Source organism: Bremia lactucae, linkage group LG6 (assembly GCF_004359215.1).
Source record: "Bremia lactucae strain SF5 linkage group LG6, whole genome shotgun sequence".
Taxonomy (NCBI): domain Eukaryota; phylum Oomycota; class Peronosporomycetes; order Peronosporales; family Peronosporaceae; genus Bremia; species Bremia lactucae.
In genome coordinates this window covers 1,834,716-1,862,197 of record NC_090615.1, presented here as the reverse complement: position 1 = coordinate 1,862,197, position 27,482 = coordinate 1,834,716, and the positions used below count along the sequence as shown (strand labels likewise).

The following is a 27,482-nucleotide window of genomic DNA, read 5'->3' as shown; positions in this document are numbered from 1 at the left end:
CCGCCTACACTTGGTAGCACTTAAAATCCTTCCCACGACCCGCATCTCTGCGTGTGTACGTGACGATGAGCCTCAACATCGATTGGGCTTATTTCTTCCACCTCTCCGAACATCATCGGGAGGTGGCAGGGCTTATGCCGCAGGGGCTTGGTGAACAAGCCAGGCTCTCCTCCTGAGCAAGATGTTGCTCAGTTGGAGCAGTATGAAGCATTCGTGCTCGGACAACGGAGAGCCGCATCCGAGGCACAGAGCCATGCTGCGGCGGAGTCCGTCACTCAGACTCAGGATGAGCTGAGGCATGAGAAGGCTCGGATCGGGGCTCTCAACAGGACTGTTGAGATGCTCTCTGCTGGGCCGCATCGGCCGAGGCTTATTCGGATGGACCCGCCCAAGTTCAATGGAACCGCAACACACACGACTGTCTACTGGCTTTTAGCCGTGGAGCAATGCGGTGTCGCGTAGCATATCGAGGACAACAGCCGGATGCTGTCGTACACCATGCCGCATCTGCGCGGTAAGGCCTCAGAGTGGGCTTACTCGGCGCTTATGGCGGACAGAAAGGCGTTCCCTACATGGGCGATCTTTAAGGAAAAGATTCGCGCCATGTACCAACCGCTGAACAACTTCGTGTTGCTTCAGGCGCTTTTCTTTGAGTCGCGACAAGCGAAGCGATCTCTGCAAGAGTATGTGCAGGAGATGCGCTCGCTATCGGCGTCCATTACCGTATGATCGATTCCGGGGCACATTAAGGTGCCCACGTTTATGAACGGACTACGGCATGGCCCATCGCGACAGGCCCTTTTCAGAAAGGTGCCGTCAACGATGGAAGATGCCCCTTAGTTGAGGAGTAATCCTACAACAATGCCTCGGCGACAGCTTGGTATAAGCCGTCGGCCAAGAGGTCAGATGCCACTCCCGTGGAGTTGGGCAGTGCAGACGTGGTCTGTTATAAATGCGGCAAGCGCGGTCATATGATGGCTCGCTGCTATGCTAGGGTCCCTGCTGGGGCGAAGATGCCCAGCAAGAGGACTCCCTACCCAAAGGGCGATGGCAAGAACCAGCGTGCGAGACGCATGAGTTCTGCATCGACCACTGAGGGGTCGGGAAATGCAGGAGCGCAGTAGGGGCGGGATGCCCTACTGACGCGGACTCTGAAGCTACCCCTAAGTTCAGAGACACCGCACTGCTCCACGGCTAAAAGCCAGTGAACAATCTGGTGCGCCGCTGTTCCATCGAGGACGACAGCCGGATGGCGTCGTACGTCATGTCGCATCTGCGCGGTAAGGCCTCATAGTGGGTAGTTCCGTCATAGTGGGGTGTTGTTTTAAAGCCAGTCCCAGAGGTTCAACAACAATGAGAAAAAAAACAATGGCGCGAGAGGGCATCCATGTCGAATGCCGTACCGAACGGGGATCGCCTCGGACAGCAGCCGTACACAAGAAACATGCCTTGGTGACAGTGTGCATTTGACGTATAAGGGCAACGAATCGCTCGGAAAAAACAAATCGGCGTAGGGCTGCGTAAAAGAACTCCCTGTCCAGAATATCGTAGGCTTTCCGGATATCTAATAGTATAGTGCATCGGCTGAGTTCCACTGACTTATTCTCGTCAATACAAGCTGATCTCCAAGCTGTGCCGATATTTTGGTGGCTCTGGAAGTTCTCCCAGTTTGAAACTTTTTTGTAAGTCCATCGGCCGCTCAGTGATTTGATGCATTCAATCGCTCACTCTGGCCATGTGTCCTTCTCGAATCGCTTCCATATTAGCGGTAATCCATTGTCGTCTCTTCTCATTAGGAGACGTTGATTTCTTCGAGTAACAGTGGCTTAGTAACGCTTACGAAGTTGCTTTTCGCGCCGATTCACTGCCTCTATGCAAATTTGCGCATTCGATGTTGTCGGTGTCCCAGTTCCTTGTCGTGATTTCGCGGCGAATACCCATATTGCCCATATCCACCAGCATTTGGTAAAGTACTCGCTCGGGTTTATTGGAACGTATTGGGTATGTATGGCGGGCTTGGTGTCTCGGAGGTTCCTTCGTCAACAGGTCTCTTAAGTGGAGGACGACTTCCTGTTGATCAGAGTATTGTGGTGGGTTCCGTGCTGTTACCCAGATCACCCGCGGTAACCATTCAGTAGGTACATAGAACCGATCAATACGGCTGTCTTGCTCGGCAGTCCAGTATGTGAAATGGTCTGCCACTTCATCTACCTCTTTATCGATCCCGTGTTCCCGCCGAAGTCGAGCGTTAGTCAGATTTTGAAAGAGAGAAGCAGGCATATTAAAGCTGGGTTATCTGGCCGACTGGCTGTACGTTACCCTAGTCGATCTAATTGAGGACTCTGCCCACTGTTGAAGTCTCCAAGAAGGATCGTGATCCACCAATCAAACTCCCACTGTTAGAGGGTGGAGAATAAAGCTTTTCAGTTTCCGCGCTGGTTGATGGCATCGACGCTGAGCACCTGCGTCCCATTGATGGTGGCTCCTAACTGTCGTGTATTCCACTGATTCTTATTCCACACAGTCGTCTGCGCTGCTGAGGGTGTCAAGAGGATTGTTACCCCTGCTGAATTGGATGACCCTGTACTCCAGAACGATAAGAGCGATTGTCGGTCTTGCAGCCTTAGTCCCCACAGCTTCTGCCACAATGTTCGTAATTCCTCCGCCCCGTCTTCTATATCTACATGAATTTCTTGGAGGCACCATGCCAGGTGCCTTTCTAGGACCGTTGTCCTGTTACATGCCGATAGCCACCCAAGTCTTTTTTCTTGCTGAAGCCTAATACGTTCAAGTTCACGATTCTTGTGTCAACTGGCTGCATCTTGGCGCAATGAAGAGTCTGTGAATCCGCAGTAATATCCAGGATTCTGTGACGTCCGTAGCCACCTGCGCTCATAATAAGTTGGCGCTACAATTGTGACACTTTAAGGACAGTTCCTGGCTGCCCATAATACGGGAGGAGATTCTTCTCCTCAGACTGTTGCAGTTCTGAGGCGAAGAAAAATACTTACGAGATGGTAAATATGCGAGAGTTGACTGGTTGTAGTACGCTTGCTTATAGCGCACGTCGTGATCGAAGAACATGGCACAAACGAGGTGCTGGCTCATCCTATTCCGTCGTTTTGGGTCATAAAACTTTAGTATGTCATCTCAAGCGTATCCTATTTCTCGGAGCTTTTGCCAGTCGCCCGCGTTGTCCCCGAGAGGAATGAGGCTCGTTTGTTGACTTCAATGGCGGGAGTTGTCTATCCAGTGTTCAATCCACTCTAATGCGAATTTATCCACAATTCGCGAGTTTGGCCTACAAAGGCCGTCGACCTTACATTCCCTCATGTTGTCGTCCACTGAACGAGCACTTTCCCGTCCAAAATCAAGAAGAGCTGGCCCAGGAAGACAAAATGCTTCATTTGCCATAATAGGTGGTCCGACACCTTTCGGGCAACCTGCTGCCATTCGGCAGTAGAGCTGATAGTTGTCGGAAAAAGTAGTTGCTGAGCGTAAGGCTAGTTAGCATCCAGCACCACCGAGGCACCTTTCCATTGAGAGCGATCCCTGTCCTCGTCCTCGCCCTCGTAGGTTAGTTGTTTGAGTATCTGATTGCTTAACCTTTTTTAGGATCACCGCGATATGGATATTTCTGAGTACCGTCCCGGTTGTTTCATCTGGCGTCTGAATGTAACTGCGCTTCTTCACTCTGAAGATGCTTGTCTTGTTTTCTACTGGTGGCGTAATGAGAAGAGCTACCACTGTAGTGACTGGAACTGGTACTCCTGCGCGTCTGGTTGGGGGCGATCTGACCCCGCTGTATACTCAGCTGGCGATGGTTAGATGGGGCTATAGCTACTGACCTCTAACGTTGCACTGCTCTGAGACGCCTGCACCTCCTCTTGACTAGACTCGGTGACTGACGCCCTGATCAATGTCCTCTATCTGTTGCTGCCACATTTGTAAGAGTGGTAAGGACACCTTGTTGTAGGTCATGAAGCGTAGAGCCTCCCTGTAGTCTGGCCCACAATTCATCGACTTTCCGCTCCATGTGAATGGATCTCACTGTTCGTCCATTTTTGCATCCTCCTGAGAGTCCCGAAAATTTGGGCTGGCTGGATTCGTTGCAGGTGCCCCGGTGGCGTTGGTGACTGTTCCGACCGGAAACTCTCCCTCGGTATCGTTGCTGGGCATGTCTTCATCCGCCACCTCTAAGACTGGCAGCGTGTCCACTCGTCCTGTGTAGATGAAAGCTGAGTAGTGCATGCCCCAATATTGAACTAGAAGTGGAAGTTGCGCGGGGTGCTCAGTTCTTTCAACCATTTTATCATCGATAAGATCCATTACCGAGATGTTTTTTTTTGCTGGTTCGATTACCTTACGATAACGTGTAATGGCCGATGGTTTGAATTTTCTGCATGCCCACTCCTGCTTCTGTACATCCGCCAAGTGCAAGACGTATACTGTCTGCAGAAGGTTATTGACTGCCATACTCATCGTACCCCCCCCCCAGTATCATCACTGATGATGACGGCTCTGTCAGTGGCGTAATCTTCCAAAAACAACTTCATATGATTGGCAGATTCGGTACGCTACATATTGGCCCACCCGCGGCGAGTGTTTGCTAAGGCGTTAACGCGTTGTTCGTGGGCTAATTGGTCTTCCAGATGGAGTAGTCCCGCAAATTTGATTCCTCTTTTCAGACTTGCGGTCATGTTTTCCAGCGTTTTTTCGGGTCCTGCTAGAGTTGCTTTTACTGCTGCCTGGGCTGACACCATCACCATGCCGTTTCTAGTGGCCGTGTTGTTTACCTCTCGGATGCCTAACTGATGTTTAACGTCTTGGATGAGACCGTGGCTTTTGGGCTAAATGCACTCCCAGTGGTAGCTGGGCGCTACCACTGCGACCAAAAGTTTGCAATAGTTTTCGGAACATGCGTCGTTCTTTACGCTTTGTGCGTGAGCAGAACGGGACTTGTTGTCTAGACCGCTTTGCCCGGAGCGAGTCCAATACCCCGTCGTTTCTTATCATCTGGTTCCTCAGCGACCTTACGGTTTTCTGTAGTCGCTATCGACTCATCCACCTGTAAGTCAACTACCTCTAAAAAAATCCGACTGATTCTCTTGCCGCTCGTCCGCTGCGTATCGGGTTCACTCGGTTCGTAATCAAGAACCTGATACGCTCATGAGCTAGCTTTTCTCTTTTCTTGTAGCGAGAGCTCACGAGCCCATAACAACAGACCACCTCCTAAACTAACCTTGATCCAGGGTTGTTTCTCTGAGGGCTCGGGTTCTGGTTACACATGCGCGAATTTCGTGTCTTGCTCCTCTTAAGGTGCCCCCCTTGGACTTTTATTATTCGCTGCTGTTCTGCCCCACCTGAAACAATTTCTCCTTTCTGGTCTCTACGGCTTTTGTCGCTGTCGCTGCCTCCAATCGCAGCTCAATACGCTTCGTGGCCGTGCTACAAATTTCCGTAAGACTTGAAAACGGCCTAGCCATGTCTTCCAGCTCTTGGATTTTATTTTCAGTAGCTACGATAGCCCCGGACCCCGGAGCAGACTGTCGCTAAAGCTACATCGTGCCATCGTGTGACCCAGGTTCCAACAATGGCAACATTTAATCCGATACCCTACATTGGGTTGTTGGCCACGACAGTCGTTCCAAACCATATTATTCTGACTATCCTATCCGAAAAAAGTTGTGCATCTCGCTAGCTTAAAGGTAATCTGCCACGCTATTGATGTGCGTGAATGCGGGGTTTTGGTATCCAGATCTTCCATATCATACTCCACCGATATCTTATCTTTAAGATACGCTGTGATTCGTCCAATGTCCGTGAGCCGCGTGAGGTTGTGTAACTGCACTGTGTACTCCGTACGTCTAGCATAGCCGCTTCCGTTTCCTTGGTGTTACCTTCGCCGGATCGTTTCCTTCTCGATTTGGAGCGCATTTGAAGCCTGTAGATGCGTTCTCTGTACATGACTTGGACACTTTGATGCCGTTGCGGTATATCACGGGTGATCACGGGTGAAGAAGTAGATATGGGTGGACTTAGTAACCTGGTCATAGCTTATCGTCTTGGTCTGCCCCAGCATTGCGTAGCATGCACCAATTCTAGGATTGCCACCGTGAGCCCTGTCTGCTGATCTTGATACTCCGGCTTCCGTCCAATTGCAAAATTAGTTCGCCTTCGACTTGAACCTGGATGGCACCGTAAAACGCAAGCGGTTGCGCTTTAAGCGCTTGTCGTACGAAGTCCGAAAGATGCCTGCATGCTACATTGCCTTCCACAATGCCTGCTAACACTGCACATTCATCATCCGTCCCGTTACGCTCTTATTAACGACTGATTAATGACTTGGACGTTGCAAATAAATCCTTACGACGAACGATCTCCTCGCTAGTGAACTTGGCTGGATTAAACATGTAGTCCTCGGACATCGGCTTGATAGCTCCAATAAATGGCACCGGTGGAGCTCCGACACCCTTCTTTACCACCTTGGTCCACTGATTCAGGACTGGGTGTGCGCTCATTTGTACTGACTCGATAGCTTGCGAACGATCTCCTTGAAAGATTATTTTGTGATCAGTAGTTCCTTGGTGATCGTTGTCGCAAGCTTTACCCATTCTGAAAAGGTTCTTGCTTTCTTGACGAACACTTGCTTGAAGAGGCTTAACAGACTAGCTACTTCCACCCCATTGAGTTTGGAGAATCGTTATCTCTCGGCTGATAGGACCTCCCGTTGCATGGGTACCGCTTCATAGGCCCCTGCAAATAGTTCTCTTAGCGTTGTGCGCCATGCTTCCACCTGGCCGATGCCTGGCACTTGTACCATGTCTTTTACCATTGCTGTGAACATCTGTTCCGCTGTTGCGCGTAAAGGTTTCTGCACTCTCAGTTGACCTGTTGCTCCTCCCATTGGGGGGCTCTCAGACGTTTGTCGTTGCTCAGACGTCAGATCTACTGCCTCCGGTGTACTCGTTCCGTGTTCTGGCTCCACCTCCACCCGACTAGCGTTCGTCGTTCATTGTTTTCACCGGTGGGCTTCTTTTCCCCGTCTTTACCCTCTTCCATGAGCGGGGGTTTGGAGGATGGTACTTCCGACTCTAATACGTCTACCATCTCGTCCGTGGCCGTCCTCTGCTCCCTGTTAAGTATCGCGTTATTCTTCTCCGATCTCGTCTCCATTGCCCTTATGCCCGTCCTTTTTATACTCCGCTTTGATCGGCTAATCTCTGCGCCTAACTTTGGGGACTGACCCCCTGGCACTTCAACTAAACGCTTATATATTTGCCCTCGTGAAAAAAACACATCGTTGGTTTTCTCTCTTTGGAATGTGTCATAGAAGATTTAGGTCACGCAGTTTCTCAGACCGCCCGAAACTGGTCTGCTTGTACAGTGCCGGGCTAAAGTTGCCCTACATTACACACATCCATTAGGTACACTTTGTGTACTTAACGGGATGGTCAATTACTTCATGTGAAGTACTAAGACCTGCCACTTGGGTGTGGTGCAAATTACTTCATGTGAAGTACTTAGATCTGCCGCTTGGGCGTGTTGCACATAGTGATCCACCCTTGTGTATATGATGCACAAAGGTGCATTCACATTGAAAGGGATGACGGCTAGCGTCATCCACGATCCGGTGCACATTTACAGAGATGGCATCCACTGATTGGTTAGGAAGTTTTATATTTAATTTGATCAAATACAAATGAGTCGATTTAGTACATTTACAAGATTTTATTTTTATATCGGTTAAGTGCGCACGTGAAGCCGCGTAACCTCTTCCGTAACGACATTTGTACCAAGGTACCTAGTTCGTTGGGTGAGGTCGCTTAGACGCCCACTAACAACCTTATTGCACGTGAGAGAGAAGACGGTCAAACCGCTTCCTCTCTGTGTTTGAAGGTGTGTGCTTAAGACGAGCGAGGCTGCTATAGAAGTGTTCGCTAACACTTGGTAGTACTAGTAGTCCTTCCCACAATTCGTATCTTTGAGCGTGTCAGTGAGGATGAGCCTTAATTTCGTTTGGGATCATATTTTACACCTCTCCAATCATCATCAGAAGGTGGCAAAGATTTGATGACCAAGCCCTGGCCAGGCTCTTGGGCAGTCCTCTTCAGCAAAATGTTGCTCAGTTGGAGCAGTTAAAGGCATTTGTGTTCGGACAGCGAAAGGCCGCGCCCAAGGCACACAGCCATGCGGAGTCCGTTCTTAAGACTCAGGATGAGCTTTAGGCGTGAGCACCCTCGCAATGAGGATCTCAATAGGACTCTTAAGACGCTCTCCGCCCGGCCTTATCAGCCGAGGCCCATTCGGATGGTCTTCCCCCAAGTTCGATGAAACTGCAGCGCACACGATTGTCCACTGGCTTTTAGCCGTGGAGCAATGCGGTGTCGCGTAGCATATCGAGGACAACAGCCGGATGCTGTCGTACACCATGCCGCATCTGCGCGGTAAGGCCTCAGAGTGGGCTTACTCGGCGCTTATGGCGGACAGAAAGGCGTTCCCTACATGGGCGATCTTTAAGGAAAAGATTCGCGCCATGTACCAACCGCTGAACAACTTCGTGTTGCTTCAGGCGCTTTTCTTTGAGTCGCGACAAGCGAAGCGATCTCTGCAAGAGTATGTGCAGGAGATGCGCTCGCTATCGGCGTCCATTACCGTATGATCGATTCCGGGGCACATTAAGGTGCCCACGTTTTATGAACGGACTACGGCATGGCCCATCGCGACAGGCCCTTTTCAGAAAGGTGCCGTCAACGATGGAAGATGCCCCTTAGTTGAGGAGTAATCCTACAACAATGCCTCGGCGACAGCTTGGTATAAGCCGTCGGCCAAGAGGTCAGATGCCACTCCCGTGGAGTTGGGCAGTGCAGACGTGGTCTGTTATAAATGCGGCAAGCGCGGTCATATGATGGCTCGCTGCTATGCTAGGGTCCCTGCTGGGGCGAAGATGCCCAGCAAGAGGACTCCCTACCCAAAGGGCGATGGCAAGAACCAGCGTGCGAGACGCATGAGTTCTGCATCGACCACTGAGGGGTAGGGAAATGCAGGAGCGCAGAAGGGGCAAAGCTGACGGGCCTTATGCGAAGACACCCAAACAACCTAGCACAAAGCGCACCCGCCGCGATAAAACGCCACTGTCGCTCAGTGCCTCAGTTACAACGCCGACAGCTACTACTGCTGCTGTCGCGTTGTTAAGTGGAATCAATAATTCTTTCCACTTGCGCAGTGAGGACGAGATCCGTTTCTATCTCTCATTGTTGACGAAAATGCGTCGACACCGCTGCCATCACGTGGGAGGGTGAGGGCGCTATAATGCCCATTCAAACTCCACTCATTGCTCTCAACATGAAGACGCATAACGTTGCGAAGGCGACCCTGCCTATCGTCAACAAGGCAACTGCCTCGTTGTCTGCGCTAGCAAGCGCAGCGATTGTTCGTGAGAGCACTGTCCATTAAGGCGCAGCTGCTATTCAGTTTGATAAACACTTAACATCTGTCGTTCAGACTATCATTCACAACGGGGAGTCTGACGCAGAAGGGCCTGAGCTTAAAGCTCCATCGACGGCACGACAACGTGTCCAGTCGCTGTCACAATTTAGCCGTATTAACGCGGCTATGTTAGCGGTGGCATACCAGGAAATAGTACATGGTATAGGGATAGGCAGTACCGTACCAAGTGAATACCACGAATTCGTCAAGAGCATTTACACCGCAAATGAGTGGGATCTAGTACGTGTCTGCATTTGCGGTTTCCTTCGGAAGAGATTAGCAAACACGTCGTGATATCCTCTCAATCGGTAACGACCGATGCCACATCTATCCGAGAAGCTTCATTCGGATGAAACTAGTGCGTCGCTTCAATAGCGCGCTAATAGAGACGCACAAAAAAATTATGGCATGGATATTTCATGAAAGGCTCAGAGGAAATCATTTGGCCGTGTTTCCCCGAGTTGCTTTCAAATGAAACAACCGACCAATACGCAGCAGAATTCCGGTGCCGTTTTCAGTCACATAGCGATGTTGCGAAACAACGGTCGCAGCGAATCAACTTTACACGCAAGCGAGCGCAGTCGACCCCCTGCATCTTCTCATCACGCTTCTCCTGCTAGTCTATTTGGACCTAGCGGAGCGGCTCCAACAGGTGCTCCTTTCCATAGGCAGACACCAGTCCCGGCACGTCGACGCGCAGGGGGTCGACCGGTTCCCAAGAATTAATACTCTTCGGGTATCCTCTCTACTGGACGAGGATCTGAAGCTTATGCTTCATGGAGCGGTGAACAGGCGATCTTCCAACAAGAAAGCGTTGATTTCCAGCAGCATCCACTAATGCAGGCGGCGCCTGATAGGAGTGGCGATGTGGCCCAGCTACATGCGGCAGCCCATCCTGCTTACGTTTAATCGCAGACGCTGAACGCTACTGAACGACAGATTGGGAACAGTCAAGTTTCGCGACTGACTTCGGATTTCCTCGATGCTCGCTCGAAGGATCGCCAGGGTCACGAAAGGTTATAACTTTGGCTTGACCTTTTTGAGAAGCTAATGCTGAAGGATCTGCGTTATGCGTTTGATATCACTCGATCTCTGAGTCAATATTATGGTGTAAGGAGATTGTCGGAGGAAAGACATTCACCTTCCTCGTCACCCCATATGATCGACGCTTGACTCACAGTCGGCGTCACCATAGGTCTCTTTAGACAAATGGTATTTAATATTTACTGGATCAACATACCGTTTCCGACGACCCACGTAAAAGACGGGGTGCGTCTTCATATACGGCGGAAGTGTGAGTCTATGATTTAGGTCTCCAACCTCCTCGACCACTGTAAACGGCCCGATGAAACGCGGCAATAATTTCGTGGTACCTCCACGTAGTACAGAAACTGCATTTTTAGGTAGTGTAACGGGGTGTGTCGTTACATGAAATTAACACTTAAAGGTTGTTGATTAATATAATATCTAAAAGGTGGATAATATTTGGAGAATATTACTTTACATAGTAATATTCGGAAAGCTTATCCGTTGGTAGATATATGCCATTGTATTTACTTATCCCGCGGTCCAGTCCGCACTGGACGCGCGCAAAGAGAGATGTCTGGAGCAACTTTCGTCAAGAGATTTGCAAATTCTCTTGAGGTTGCTGGATCAGTAGGGAGTTGTGCCCCTTATTGACCTCGACCGTTTTTTGGCGGTCCGCTCGCTGTTGCAATTTTGCAACAACGTCGGACCCGCGACTGTTGCCCTTTTTGGCATTCAGTCCATAAGTACGTTCAGTACCCCTCGGTACTAGGTGTGGGGCACTACACTAATGAGCGTAGTGACCTAACTTTGATAGCGATTGCATCTCTGCAATCGATTATTGTTCGAAAGCAAGGTCTCTCGCTTTGACATAAGATATGTCCATAGGTTCTGGACCTTCAAGCTCGTGTCGTCTTGGAGGACGATACGATGACGAACTAGCTTGAGCCTGTCTCAAGCTAAAGTCCTCCTGTTTCGCAACCGATATTGCTTCTTCAAGCGTATCCAATTCCAAGACAATCCGTAAGACCTTCCATGAACGCCGTAATCTACGTGTGTTCATGAACTGGGTTGTTCGTGATACAACTCGCTAAGAGTCGTACATGCTGGGCATAAGCGTGAACAACACGCTTGTCTTGCTTGAGATTTTCAGAAACTCTGATCGAGCTCTGAACGCAGCCCTAGGTCTGTTTGAGTCGGGCTTTGAAAGCCTCTAGCGACCCAAAGACGTATGGGTCGCGCAACTTGAGGCCCAATGCCCAAGTTTTGGCACGACCTGTCAGATTTGACTGAGCAAATGCGACTTGCATTTGCTCGTCGACGATGAGCCCTTATGGTATCGTCCAACTCGACGAACCATCTTTAGAGGGAGTCTTCTTCGACTCCCAGTACTTAAGGATGTCAATATTTAAGGTTCCGGTATGACGCGTGTGCGTCATCCCATCTGTACCTATTATAACCTCAACAGCTATGACTGTTAAGTGCCTTGCTGATTAGGCAAGGCTACCTTTTTCTTCGCCTCGTCAAAATCATGTTGTATGAACGTGGCGATGGCTGAATGGAGGGCATCTCTGTCCAAACCCGACAGCAATGCCAGGTTGGCATCATTTCCTACGGTCGAACTCATTCGTTCGACCGCACTCCTTTCTATATCACTTAGAAAGGAGTAGCTATCACGCAAAACGTGATGCGAATTTACATTAGCATCTCACAAGTCCATGTTAAATGATAGAACTGTGGTTCTTAGACGGACTACAAAGTGCTACAGGTGTAACGGGGCACTGCTGACTTGTACTGCTTCAGTACAAGTCCACTTCGCACTGCTTCAGTTGCGAGTGGTTCCTTACGTCACTTCACGTACACTAGTATGTGCAGAGGAAGACTCTCGTTAAAACACTTGCTTTAAAGAGGGAGAAAAGTAAACTGTATTTAACATGATTAAGTTCTTCTGCTTCTATATATTTATTGCTAACTTAATTATATACTAATACAAAAGATGTAATAAAGTCTTATCTAACTAGTCATTATGTGTCTCTGCACCTGGCGTGGAGATAACCCTCATCACATTGAAGCTAAAAGTGACAAAGCATTGTCACTTAGAGCACTAGTAGACTGCGGAGCGTCGAATAACTTTATTCGTCGCCAGTCACTAGAGGGTCGTAGGCTCAAATATGTTGAGCGCGACATCCCTCCAACGAGGATGACGGTGTGTCTAGCGACAGGCGCATCGATAACAGTGATGAAACGCGACGTGAAATTTCACTACACGTTACAAAATTTACAAAATTTACAGGACAATGATGATTGTATCGTACTGGATTTGAACGACAAATTTGATGTCATCCTTGGTTTACCTTGGCTCAGAAAAGATGAGCCAAGAATCAGCTGGCAGCATCGATCCGTAAAGATGCCTGCCACTTGTTCATCAGATCGCCATCTAATGAACATCCTAAAGCGTCTAGAAGCGTGTGGATGTACTACGAGTGAGTGCGATGGCCTCACTTGTGGTACGGTCATTAGTACCACTGCACAAGACCACAGTGTATTCACTACTCACACTGTGGAGTCAGCTGCCGGCGGCTGTGCGAATGCACAGGCAGCGCCGAAGGTCCACCACTGGAATAAGTGGAGTGGATTGAGACATGAATGTACGCCTAGCGGGCGACATTCAAGGAAAATACTGGTTGCCCAAGAGACAACACGATGATCCTACGTCGAGTAGAGAGTCGACCGTAGAGGACCTGACTGTGATGGCGCAATTACAGTCGGAAGACGTTGAGGGAATAAGTTCCCACGTATTTGCGGAGAAATCTCCTTAAATAGTTCATGCTGAAGTGACTAGACTTCAGAATCCCAAGGGATTTTCACCCCTCGGCAGCCTGTAGATAAATCCCAGGAAGAAACCGAGACATTGAATGTCTTGGTTAATGACGATCAAGATAAGAACTTATAATCTTGATCTATATGCGCCTCCGAAGTTAATTTCGGAGATAACTCAATTACCAACTTTACAACCTAAACAGTTCTTAAGAGATCTGCATAGTGGTAGAATCAAGCAGATCCGCGTACTCGTTTCAGAGGACGATTACGAAACCGATGTCCGGTCAGCAGTAATTTTGCAGAGAACGAACGGGTTATCAGCAGCTCATCGATGGACGAAAGTGTCCTCGACGTGAAGACTCGGATTGAGAAATATACTACTCAATCCTGGAAGTCACTTAAGAAAAACTTTTAAACAAGGATATGATTAAATACGGGGATGTATTCCATGAAGCAGTTCCATGCGAGTTGCCTAAGGATAAAGGCACTCGACATGAGATCGAGCTCAAACCGGGCTCGAAGTACTGTGTCATGAAGCAGTGACCACTGCCGCTTGACCAAGTACTTGCGATCGATAAATTCTTTATCGATCGATTTAAAGCGGGCCATGAAACGGAGCCAACCTCCCCACATAGCTTTTCGACCTTCTGTGTGTGAAAGGCACGGGAGGTGGCGGATAGTGCACGCATTCGATAAATTGAATGCTGCAACGGTACCGGCTCAAACGCCGATGCCTAGAAAAGACGTAATCATATATTGTATGTCTAAGAGTACCATCTTTCTGTCTATGGATCTGATGGATGAATTTAATCAGATCCTTGTGCGTGAACCAACATCCCGAACACAGCACTGAGCATTTCAGTGCGAAATTCTGCTTAGTAACGCCCCCGCAACATTTAACAGATGCGTAACGAATCTGTTGAGGCCAGCGCGAGAATTCGCACCGAGTTATTTCGAAGATGTATTGTTCCATAGCCGGGCTATGGACGGAAAGATTGACGTGGAAGTTCATGCATTTCACGTTCGTAAGGTTCTTATACTTATGAGACAGCATAAATTGTACGCAAATCTCAAGAAGTATATATTCGCTGCAAGTGAGACACCACTTCTTGGGAGCATCGTCGATTTTTTTTGCAAAAATTAATAATATTAAAAGTGGTAATCACGGCGTGCGCCCTGATCCTGAAAAGATCAAGGCACTTACCGACTGACCAGTTCCAGTCGATGTCAAGAGACTTCGAAAGTTCCTTGGATTAGCGGCGTACTTACACAAGTACTCCCGCAATTATGCCGATGACAGTTTATCTCTCCCGTCTCTTAAAGAAAGACAAGAAATGGTTATGGAACGCTGATTGTCAGCGTACTTTAAGAATCAAGCAACGCTGGATGCAATCGCCCATCTTGGCGATTGCAGATCAGACAGACCATTCCACGTGGTCTATGACGCCAGCGATTTCGCTATCGGCTGTGCGTTAATGCAATACGATACGGCTGGCGCGGAGCGCGTCGTCTGCTACCAATCGCGTCAGCTGCAACCAGCTGAGCGCAATTACCCAGTGCATGACAAAAAAATCCTTGCCATGAAATATGCACTGCCTAAATTTAGGGTCTTTCTCCTCGAAGATAGACCATTCATTGTAACGCACGGCAGTAAACAGCCTCGCAAAGAATGGCGAGGGCTATCCTTCTTCGCAGAGTATAATTTCTCCGTGGAATATAAACCAGGATGACTTAATGTCGTCGCTGATGCGTTATCACGCCGACCCGATTTCGAGCCGGCTGCGCACTCCAGCAATGAAAATAATTCCACTGTTGCAACACTCATTACAAGTGTTCCGTCGTCAAGTTTGTTTGATTACATAAAGAAAGCCTACGCAGAAGATAAGGACCTTCTGCGTTCAATAGATCACCTGCTGAATCCATCCGATAAAACTTTCAAAGATTTGCCGGCTTTATATTGATCGTCATCCAATCGATACAAAACACGCAATGGCTTATTGTATTACACAGCCGTTGCTGGCGACACCCCACGTGTCGTCGTCCCAACTCACCATGATTTGCTCTTGCGCATCATGTATAATGTCAAGATTCACATTAAAGTGGGCATCGTGGACGTGAAAAAACTTTTATCACAGCAAGTGGCGACTTTTACTGGCCTCGCCATATCAGTTCGTGCGCAAGTACAGTCATGCTTGCGAGGTATGTCAACGGGTGAAACCTAGCCCTTCATCCTGTAACCTTATCAACCTCTACCACTCCCGGTAAAATGTTGGCATTCCGTATCTATCGACTTCGTCTTCGGATTTCCCGAAGACGATCATGAAAACAATGGAATCCTTGATTTCCCGAAGACGATCATGAAAACAATGGAATCCTTGTTTTTTGTCGACAGATTCAGAAAGATGGTGCATGTTGCAGTACCAGAGTCAATCACGGCTCCGGGCTGTGCCCGTGTCTTTATCGACAAGGTATTCAAATTCCACGGTTTACCCGTGAACTGGTCTCCGATAGAGATCCACAATTCACGGCGGAGTTTTGGCAATCCGTGTTCCGAGACAACGGAACACGGCTAACTATGTCAACTTCTGATCATCCAGAGACAGATTGTCAGACGGACGCGTAGATCGCGTCTTCGAAGAAATGCTTGGAGGTTACGTCCAATCGTATTCGAATTGGAGCGAATTTTTACCGATGGTTGAATTTGCCATTAACAATTCGGTGTATGCGTCTACAGCGCATACACCATTCTTCGTGAATGGCTTGCGCCATCCACGCATGGGGGTCCTCTAATTTAAGGAAGGGGTGGACTCGTACGAGCAAAACCAGTTCTGGCTCGTGCTCATCCCGAGTCGAATTTACCAACGATGCAAATGGTGTCGATGTCGAAACAATTGACATAGAAGAAGAGAAAGATCTCATAGCAGGGCGCACAAAGCGCACTAAAAAAGACAAAACAAATGAGTCAGCAGCGAGTTTCTGCTGGCTTGAGAATCTGTAGTCCGTATCGTACAGGATTCCATTGCTAGCGCAGTGGACCGTCAGAAACGGAACGCAGACAAACATGGAAGAGCAAAAGTTCTTTCATTCAAAATTAATAATCTAGTACTACTCTCTACTGTAAACTTACCTAACTAATGTGGGTAGTAGTAGACTACTACCCAAGTTCATTGGGTCATTCTGTGTACTGCATCGCAGAGGCAATGCATTCCCAATAGAATTGCAACGAAGGATGCGAACGCATCCTACGTTTTTACGTTGGTCGGCTCCGCCCGTACCATCAGTACGCGGTTTCTTCCGCGGACGGATCTGACCACCCCTATCAAGAATCAAAAGATTTTTGTGATCACTTACCAGACTCTCATGTTGGTCTACAGATTCTCATGCCGATTCTGAAGTTCTCGAAATCGCGATGAGCTGGCGACAGCTTGTCACGAATAGCGTGATACTTCCGTTCGTACTCCAACATTGAGTACGCACTTTTCGAATGGTCTTACAAGCGTTGATACGGTGAGTCTGCACCGTCTGTTCCAACGAGTGACGCTTACCGCGCTCGTGATCAAGACCCTCCTCCAATACATAGAGGTAGTGGTTGAGTTTGTCGATCTTCGGCTCTAGATCCGACACATAGGTGGGATCTAATTTTCCCTCCTCCACCACAACCATTGGTGGATTCCCACGGTGGTCAACGCTTTCTTGCGGAACGTTTCGTAATGAAGCGTAATGTGAAGGGGCAGCGAACGAGTTTCCTGGTGCGCTGGCGCGGTAATCCACCTTCGCATGACAGCTAGGAGCCTCGTTCCCAGCTGGTTGCTGACGTTGAGGGCCTCGTCCGTCAGTATGACGAGACCCATTCGATCGATCAGAAGGTCCATCAGAAAACACGCGCCCCTGGTACTTGTAAAACGATTGCAAAAAAAATCGTCAATCGCATCGCGCATCCCGATAGAGATGCGAGCCCTTCCCCAGGACGAAGAAAGGGAATAAATATCCCCTTTCACCCGTTTCGTGTTGTCGACACAACACGGACAGAGATCATCTCAGGTGAGCATGGAATTCCTGCCTCACGAGACAACCGAAGCAATTTTAATCTTGCACCGGTTGGAGTTCATTTTTCAAACTTAACGCGAATCGCGTTAAGTCTTTGAAGCCAGGTTTCGCGTCCAATATATTTGATATTGCGTAAACGCGTTTTAGTCTTGCATCAACGAGCTTTTATCTCGCTTGTTGTGGCCACTATACCATCGTTTCTTAAGAGAAGCATCGAGATAAAAACTCCTCTTCAGCGCGAAAGTTTTTCGCGCTGGGATCAAAGCCATATAGCTTTGTCGCCATGAATAAGGGATATTTATTGGGAGGAGTTGTCTCTCCAGACAAGCTACTGCCTAGCCGTTCGGACAAAGCCACGGCTTTCTCAGGGCAAGACGAGACATTTTAATGTCTGAACTCCCCTGAGTGGTACCCACTGAAGCAGGGGTTCCACAAGAGCTTTTATTACGATGGCTTACTTCATCGTCATCACCACATCAGGAACCAGTGCGGGTGACGGCAATGGTGACGGTGCTGGCGATGGGGAGTCATCCTCATCGTCGGAACCAAACATATGCTATTAACACGTCTATTCGATTGAGCTTCTTCATTCGAAGGCTCATAGTCAGCCGCCTGACGACGTTCAGGGTACTGTTCCGCTTTTCCCGAGTTGGCCATCTCGACAAAGAGGGGTCGCACTCACGTGGTGACTCAACACGTGCACGCGCAACATTCAATGTTGCTGGAGAAGATGATAGTACGGTAGACGAAATATCTGCCCCAAGAGACAATAATGTGTCGCCCGAGGCTGCAAGTACAGCAGCCGAAGGCGCCGCACTACTCGCACACCGCATAGACTCGTTCACCATGAGATTGATTTGAGAAAGACGGTTCTGACCAATCAACATCGTTTTCAATTAAGTGGTCTTATAGTAATCACTCTATTAAATGACAGTCAGAGTAATATCGTGAAAGGGAGGGGTGATGTAACGGGATGTATCGTTACGTAAAATTACCACTTAAAGGTTGTTGATTAATATATTATCTAAAACGTAGATATTATTTGGAAAATATTGCTTTGCATAGTAATATTCGGAATGCTTATCCGTTGGTGAGTATAGGTCATTATATCTATTTGCTTTGCGGTCCAGTCAGCACTGGACGCACGCAAAGAGAGAGACATATAAAACTTTATTACATGTTTTGTAATAGTGTATAATTAAGTTAGTATTAAATAGATAGAAACAGAAAAACTTAATCATATTAAATACAGTTTACTATTAACCCTCGTGTTTTGGTGGTAAATGACAATTTTGCTCAGTCTGTCTACCAAAAGTCGACGAGCTACGTCCAACCCTTGTGGTCGGGCGGCATGCCATACATGAAGTCCAGACTTATCGACTTCCAACAATCCATTGGAATCGGTAGCGGTACTAATGGCACATTGCTGGACGGAGCAGGCTTAATGCGCTGGCACTGTTCGCAGGAGCGAATACAGTTGGCCACCCATCGATATAGGTGTGGCCACCAAAATTTCTCTGAAAGTCGTGAGAATGTGGTTTCACGGCCCAGATGCCCACTCGTTGGTGCATCATGGAGCTCGTGAAATATCGTTCGCTTGAGATCTACGTCATGAGGGACATAGATTTTCAAGAGATCACAAGGTAACAGCTGATGCCATAATAGATCATCGCTGTAGCCAAACCGACTTAGCTTATCGCTCAGGTGCGACGGAAGGGAAACCTTCGTCCACCGAAGTGATCCAATAGCAGGCGACAATGTTCGTCTGCCTGTAGCTCTCCTTTATTTCGGAGGTCAACGAGCTTATCACGTGGTAGACCTTCATGAATACCAACGTTGAATGACGACTCAACTTGTGCCTTAGCACTAGACACACTTTCAAGGTGTGTTGCCTTGAAGTCTGATCTGCTCGATAACGCGTCAGCCAAGACATTCGACTTACCCGGCTTGTATTCAACTTTGATATTGAATACAGATAAGAATGTAAGTCATTTTGCCATTCTAGGCGCACTGATGCATGATCCATATAAACCACAAATAGTTCGGTGCCCAACAGGAGCACTCGAAACTTAATAAGAGCATGTTTTATTAAAAGTAGCTCCTTGTCATGCACAGGGTAAATCCGTCCCGCGACTTTTTGAAAGCCAGGACTTATAAGAGAAGACACGGTCATGAGCGCGCTGTTGGTTGCAAAATTGCTTGACGACGCGAAAGGGCTTATCCGTGTCTGACAATGCCAACCGGTGCCTCAACAAAAAATTGCTCCACTGGTATGAACGCATCTTTTTGTTCTTTTGACCAAACCCATTCTGCATCATTTTTAAGAAGGTCTGACAAGGGCTTTAGTCTACTCTGCATATTTCTTTCTGTACTTATGCAAGCGTCATTTAAAAGCTATGCAGACTCTGATTGACGCCCAATTGTACGTCAACTTACAAAATTTTGTCATAGGATACCTGAAATACCTGTGCTGAGCTCCATCGTAGGTACATATCGCGCACGAGCAGACCCAGACAAGGTAAAGTCTTTAAAGGAATGACCACTCCCACGTCACGTGAAAGATCTGCGCCAATTCTTAGGGCTCTCTAATTACTTGATGGCAAGAATCAGCGTGCTAGACGGATGAGTTCTGCATCGACCACTGAGGGGTCGGGAAATGCAGGAGCGCAGTAGGGGCGGGATGCTCAACTGACGCGGACTCTGAAGCTACCCCTAAGTTCAGAGATATCGAACAAGTGGGTAGCATAGTTCCTGAGGTTCCAAAATTTAGGACCTCAACCCTGCTCGTCTATAGCGCTCGTGTACGAGGCTATGTGCGACTTTAACACATCGTCAAAGTAATGGGCCCAAAGGCACGGTGCTGAGACATCACGTGAGCCACCACTCGGTTGAATGTCGCTGGTGCATTTTTCAAACCTTGGCGCATCACAAGCCACTCCCAAAGCATACCGCTTGGAGTGCTTACAGCTGTTTTGATTACATCAGACTCTCTCATGAGTACCTGATAGTAGCCATCCTTTAATTCCAACGCGAAAAAGTTAGTTGAATTTCCCATGGAGCTCAACAAGACATCTTTCTGCGGAATTGGCGTTTCCGCCGGTGTGGTGGCCGTATTCAGTTTATTGTAGCGTGAACCACGCGCCATCCATCTGTGGCCTTGCGCACACAAAAGGTCGGGCTGAAGTGAGGCGACTTGCTCTCACGTACATGTCCCGCCTTGGCTCGCTTGTCGAAGAACTCATCGATATAATCGACTTGTTCCTTCGGCAACGGCCGTTGCCTGGTCACACAATACTTAGTGCAAGGTTCCAGAGCAATTTCGTGCCCAAAACCCCTAACGGCCGGTAGGCGGCTCGGCATTTCTTCTAAGAATACATCACGGTGTTTCTACATAATTAAAGAAAAACGGGCTGTCTTTTAAGGCATCCCAGCCTTGAGCAGCGAATCGTTTCATTTCGTCTGTTTCCAAGACACTCTCTTCCATTATGGACGACGAGCAATAGTCCACCAATTTTCCTTCTGGAACTGGTGCGACTACCTCGTGGATCTTTCCTTCTTTAAGTTCGGACACCACGACATCTTCGGAAGTTTTACTATCTACTCAGCAGATTTCAAAACGTGCTGGAGCACCTCGACTAAGGATGCCTTCGCCGTTTTGTCTTTGACGACCTCGAACACATTGTTCGAAGGCCCGTCCTCTTTGGCTATGACTCACTCGTTTTGACGTGCCTTTGATCGACCTTATGTCGGGCTTCCGAGTCACCACGATCTTAGGCATGGAAGTGAGTACCGTTGCTCTCCCGGCTAGCGCACCTCTTCCAACCGCACCAGGCTCGGGTCTTTATTCCAGTTCTTGCGACGTTTAACTATCTGTCAGCTCGCTATCTACTGCCACAGACTTTCGGCTCTGTGCAGGCCCATTGGACCCATGACTTCACAACACCAGTCTATCCGAGCTGAGTAGGACTTGGTTACGTTTGGGATCCCGTCAACGCACCCTCAACTGTTTCGATACGATATCAATTGTATAGGCCTCTTGTAGGATCACACAGCAACTGTGCGTGTTCGCCAGTCTATCCATGGTTAGTGTCTTGCGAACCATGGCATGCCTAGGATGAGGTTATACGGGATCTCCATTTCTAGCACTGTGAACTTTTCTCTACAGGAGAAGACACTAAAAATGAAAACGATTTTAGCTTGAACTCCCTCAGATTTTACGAGCGCGCCGCTCGCTAAACGAACGGCGCCTCTACTCGCCTGCCATCCTGGCAAAGCGATTTAATCAGCACCGGTCTCTGTATATAACCGTGAGTTTCACAAAATTCTGTGATGCACCTGAATTCACGAGAAGGGTCACCAGATGATGACATGCTAAGGCTGTAGAACATATAAACAAAATTAAGAGCATAAATTTTTTGGCCTCTATATAGTGCATTGTTTCGACATCGAAACAGCAGAAAGAAAAGTCGGATACGGCGAGACGTAGAGTGCCAGTCATGTCACAGTGATACTAGCGAGCAGCTTTATACATTTGTTATTAGTGTGAGTGGTAACGTGATAGTGATATTAGACTTGAAGATACCCCATCGTTACATACTCTCTTAGAGCTAGAAGTTATGTCTGTGGATGACTTCGGTTTGTGACTTATCTAAGATGGTGGTCATTCAATCAGATACTGAATCAAATTCATCGTCGCCTCTAGATGAAGCCGTTCTTGAAGATATAAGGCAGTACATAATGCGAGTAACGGATCATTGATGCTCAAAGATTCTTCGAATCCGTTCTTTACTTTGGTTAAGGAATTCCAAGATGTAGTCCGTCACAACATACCGTCTGTTTTACCTCATGATAGAGGTGTACGTCATAAAAAATGACTTGGTTCCTGATACTATATACTGTGTAACAAGACAGTGGCCTCTACCAAAGGAACAGTGACAAATTCTTTCGTGCTAATCACAAGGTCGAAAAGGATGCGTCATTTACAAGCTCAGGTAATCGGAACAATACGCTCGCCACGTAGCGATGCACATCTACAGAGAAAGCATCTATTCATTGGGTAAAGCGGTCATATATCTAATTCTACTAAATATAAATCAGTCTTAAGACCACATCATAGATAACAAGTGCGCACGTGAAGCCGGGTAGCCGCTTCCGTGACGACACTTGTCCTAATGTACCTAGTTTGTTTAGTGAGGTTGCTTAAGCGCCCACTAACAACCCACTGTGCTTAGCTTATAGATAGGCGCATAGTAGAGCGTGGCTGCTATAGAGCCCGTCTACACTTGGTAGCACTTGAAGTCCTTCCCACGACCCGTCTCTCTGAGCGTGTCAGTGAGGATAAGCCTCAATAGCGATTAAACTCAATTCCCTCACCTCTATCTCCGAGTTTGGAAGTGACCATAGCCACCTTTTGCTGTTCTGTTAAGAACAAGGCGGAGTCAATGAACATCTCCATCTGCTTAATCTAAAAGGGAGATTTTCTCCCTCTTATCCCTCAAATGTCCTCACTTTGACTCAGGGACGAAGTGAGAAAGCCCTGGCCAGGCTCTTGAGCAATCCTCCTGAGCAACATGTTGCTCAGTTTGAGCATGTTGAGCCATTTGTGCTCCGATAGCGAAGGGCTGCGTCCGAGCAAACAGCCATGCTGCGGCCAGAGTTCGTCCTTAAGACGCAGGATGAGCTAAGACGCGAGCAGAGGCTCTCAATAGGACTGTTGAGACGCTATCCGCCCGGCCGCATCTGCCGAGGCCCATTCGAATGGAACCGCCCAAGCTCGATGGAACTGCATAGGACGACACCCGGACGGTATCGTACGCCATGTCGCATTTACACGGAAAGGCCATAGAGTGGGCTTACTTGGCGCTTATGGCGGTTCCCTTCATGGGCGACCAATAAGACAAAGATTCGCGCCATGTACCAGTCGCCGAACAACGAAGTGTTGCTTCAGGTGTGCTTCTTCAGAGCGCGACAGGCGAATCGATCTCTGCATAATATGTGCAGGAGATGCGCTCGCTGTCGGCGTATATTACTGCGTGTCCGATACCGAAACACATTGAGGTGCCCACGTTCATTAATGGACTGCGACATGGCCCATCGTGACAGGCTCTTTTTAGAAAGGTGCCGTAGACGATGGAAGTGGCAATTCAATTTGCCTTTGTTGAGGAGCAATCGTGCAACAATGCCTCGGCTACAGCTTGGTATCAGCCGTCAGCTGAAAGGCTGGATGCCACTCCTGTGAGTTGGGAAATGCAGACGTAGTCTGCTACAAGTGCGGCAAGCGCGGCTATGTGATGGCTCGCTGCTAAGTTAGCGTCCCTTATGGTGCTAAGACGCACAGCAAGAGGACTCCCTACCTGAATGGTCAGCTATACTCTTTATGCGAGGTAGCGATAAACCATCTGCGAAGAGGAAAATTAAGATTGACTACTGCCTGGATATCCAACAATCCGTGCTTCATTTCCCTCGACTTTAGTTTAACAACACAAAAGGCGTTTTCTACCATCTGTCAAGTATTTTGAAAAAAAAAATTAAATTGGCCATTGTTTTTTGTGGTCTTCCCATTTATATTCCTTTTCAGAGGGAGCCGTTAGTATGCACTCACCCTCTTGATAGTATTCACTCACTCCCCTGATTCATTGGCTAAAATTTATCAGAAAGCATCACTCATCACTCACCCGTACCACTCACCCATCACGTGCGGTGACTCACTTTCAACTACACCTCGGCACAAACACACTACAAATTGAACTCAAATTATTAACCACCACAAACTGCGCAATAAAAAAAGAGAATAGTGCTTCCATTTCGCAAACTCAGATTCTAAATTGTACTAAATTTCGTGGAATGAATGGTGCATACACAGAAGAGTTGATAAAATGGGACTACATATCGTGGTGGTGGTGTTGGGTGTATATTCTGGGGCGGGGCAGGCCGAGCGCGACCTTTAGCGCATTATGGCCCTCACTATGCAGGAACTGCGAAAGAGAGGGGCCATAATGCGCTACTAATGCATGTGCAAAAGAGCATCCTTAGCTTCCTCCTAGTATGTAAAACTACTAATACATATCCTACAGCTAATGCATGTGCAAAAAGAGCATTCTTAGCTTCCTCCAAGGCAGGATAAGCAATCTCAGTTTGTGCAATTAACGCTTTCATTGTTTGAGATGAACCTATAATTCAATATCTCTGTGAGTAGATTTTTTTTACAAATTCATTATAAAAATTTGTGATATAAGAGATTGGCTGATTGATCTAGATAGCTTAAAATCTGACTTTTCTACCTTTTGAGTGAATTGAGTGGTAGTGAGTTGAGTGAATTGTTTGGTAGTTAGTTGAGTGTAGTCGTTGTTAAGAGTGAGTGATTGTTGATTTCTATCTATAATTTTTCCTAGAGGAAAAATCACATACTGAAAAAATTATATAAAGCACTACCTTAACACGTCTGGAGAAATCTCGTATGTCAGGCTGAACCATTTGGTTTGTGCGGACTTTGTCCTTCATCTGCTGTACTGACTTGTGGAAACCCAGCGCATCGCCATCCTATTTCAGTCAGAATGTCCCAAGCAACTCTAGTGCTTGCTGAGGAACCACGACAGTCATTTTAGGCAGTTCCTGGATGTCATCCTGCTCGTCCTCAGGCTGAGTCGAAAGGTTGTCCTCAATGATATCATCCACGTCTATAATGTATGATGTAATCTGCTCAGCAGGATAGTCTAGCAGGTTGCGGATTTCCATCGGGTTAGGATACCTGAAGCGTCCACTCTGACGCTCCAGTTTCACCATGACTTCATTGTCAAGGCACAGCTACTCGAGGACTGGTGCAGCATCAGCTGGTTCTGAACGGATGTTGCAGTACCGGAAACAGTGGTGGATGGTCTCAGTGCGGACAGCGTTAGCCCATACTGAGACTGACATCTGAGTAGTGCCGGCTCAACGTCACCATTGTCGAGATCCTGAAGAAGCATACGGTTAAAGCTGCCGGAAACAGTGGTGGATGGTCTCAGTGCGGACAGCGTTAGCCCATACTGAGACTGACATCTGAGTAGTGCCGGCTCAACGTCACCATTGTCGAGATTCTGAAGAAGCATACGGTTAAAGCTGCGCCGGTATTACGCACCTTCCGCCTAACACGACGTCAAAGCTTCAGCCTTGCGACCAGGAAATCAAGCGCTTTGGGGGTGCGCTTGATTTCCTGGTCGCAAGGCTGAAGCTTTGATGTCATGTTGGGCGGAAGGTAGTGGATTGTCGTGTTGCGAAGTGTAATCCGCTGCTGCAGATCAGCAAGCGGGACTTGTGCACTGCGGTTGTCCAGGATTAGCAGCACCTTTCGATTTACCATCCTCCGATCGAAGTCCCTCAGCCACTCCAAGAAGATGATTTGTGTCATCCAGGCCTTCTTGTTGCTGCGATAGTGACAGCCAAGGTTCTGGAGATTGACATGGCGGAAGCAGCGAGGAGTGGCGAACTTGCCAATGATCCATAGGGGCATTTTTTCGGGCCCATCACCATTGCAGCAGACAGCCACATTTATCGTTCCTTGTTTTGCTTCCGCTCCTCTAACTGCCGTGTTGCAAGCATATTGTGAGCCTGAAACAGAAGAGGTGCATTAACCACCAGGTAATGAAATTTGATGTCCTTTGCAGAGTGTTTCCTGCATCCTATAGAACAAGTCAGTCTGATCCATGTTGTAGATATCCTTTCTTCATACTGATTGAGGACCTCCTGTAGGGAAGGAAGTGCATCCCCCACAGCAAATATGTCCACCGAGTCGCTCTCTCCGAAGCGGCGATAGGAGCGTATTCCATACCAAGCTTTAAAGGATTCCAGCCATCCATTTAAAAAAAAACTTAAATGGTTTATGTCTTGGACAAAAATGGTCCGCTCTGTTTGTTCAAGGACAAGGTCTCCGCTGAGATTGATGCGATCCTGGTGGGCAGTGAACCAAGCCAGCAGAGCTGATTCCATCAGTGGATACTTGACTGCACGCTGGCGTTTGGCAATCATGTTGCTGTCCTCGGAAAGCCGAAGAAGGTCTGCCTTCCCCTTCAGCGTGCTGATCACTGTCGCCAGCTGACCCTCAGCTAATAATCGTACTGAAGCCAATTGACAAGCTGTGCCTGAGTCAGTGCGGGATTTTTGGGGTGATGTTTGCAGAGAGCCACACGGACGTTGTCCGTCATTGTGGTGTGGCGTGCTCCTCTCAGAGGCATTGTTGATGTGCTGCTGAGTTGTTCTTGGGCATGGGCGACGATCACTCTGGTGACGTTAGTATGCGTCACCAGGAACATAGTGATCGTGCAGGGAAGAACGTGCTGGTGGTGCTAGTTTGCATAACCAAGAAAGGAGTGATTCTAAGGATCGCTCCGAGAGCCATGTAAGCTTGAACGTTAACATGAGTCAACAGGAAAGGGACCGCGGCTCGCTATATAGGCCTTTCTTTTATAACCACATCCCTCCAAAAACGAAATAATTAATTTGTTTGGGGAGTAAAACACATGTCTAAAGTTATAAACTCTCTAAATTTATCAAAAGAGGCTGTGTGGAAATGGTTATTATTTCGGGTTCTCTCAATTCTAGCATTATTAATTTAGACAGGTTCTACTGTACTATCATTAGGGTGAGTGAATACTAACGGCTCCCTATTTAAATCGACGTGCAAATTGCTGCCCTAGCACCAAAACTGTAACGGGGCACTACGACTTGTACTGTTTCAGTACAAGTCCACTTCGCACTGCTTCAGTTGCGAGTGGTGCCTTACGTTATGTGACGTACACTGTACGTGCAGAGGAAGACTTCTCTTAAGACAACTAGACTTAAGAGGGTAAAAATTGTATTAAATATAATCAAGTGTCTCTTGTTCTATCTTTGTAAATGCTAACTTAATTATAATCTAATACTAAACATGTAAATGAATTCTTATCTCTATCTTATCTGTAAGTCTCTTTGATTACTCCTGCAGCTGATTAGTCTGCGGAATAAATAGATATAATGGCATATACCAATAAGAATTCTGAATATTTCTATATAAAGTAATATCCTCCAAATATTATCTACCTTTTAGATAATATATTAATTAACAACCTTTAAGTGTTAATTTCATG

The 27,482-nt window shown here is 47.7% G+C and overlaps 2 protein-coding genes across 2 annotated transcripts; both read right to left on the bottom strand.

The window, feature by feature from the left end:
- Positions 1-4,047: 4,047 nt before the first annotated feature.
- Positions 4,048-4,329, bottom strand: CCR75_003587 (uncharacterized protein; the record flags this gene model as incomplete). Its single annotated transcript, XM_067961681.1, has 1 exon — positions 4,048-4,329. The coding sequence occupies one exon, from the start codon at positions 4,327-4,329 to the stop codon at positions 4,048-4,050; it is 282 nt and encodes a 93-aa protein (XP_067818094.1).
- A 2,619-nt stretch (positions 4,330-6,948) lies between these two features.
- Positions 6,949-7,176, bottom strand: CCR75_003586 (uncharacterized protein; the record flags this gene model as incomplete). The annotated part of the gene is made up of 1 exon (XM_067961680.1): positions 6,949-7,176. The coding sequence occupies one exon, from the start codon at positions 7,174-7,176 to the stop codon at positions 6,949-6,951; it is 228 nt and encodes a 75-aa protein (XP_067818095.1).
- Positions 7,177-27,482: the final 20,306 nt, after the last annotated feature.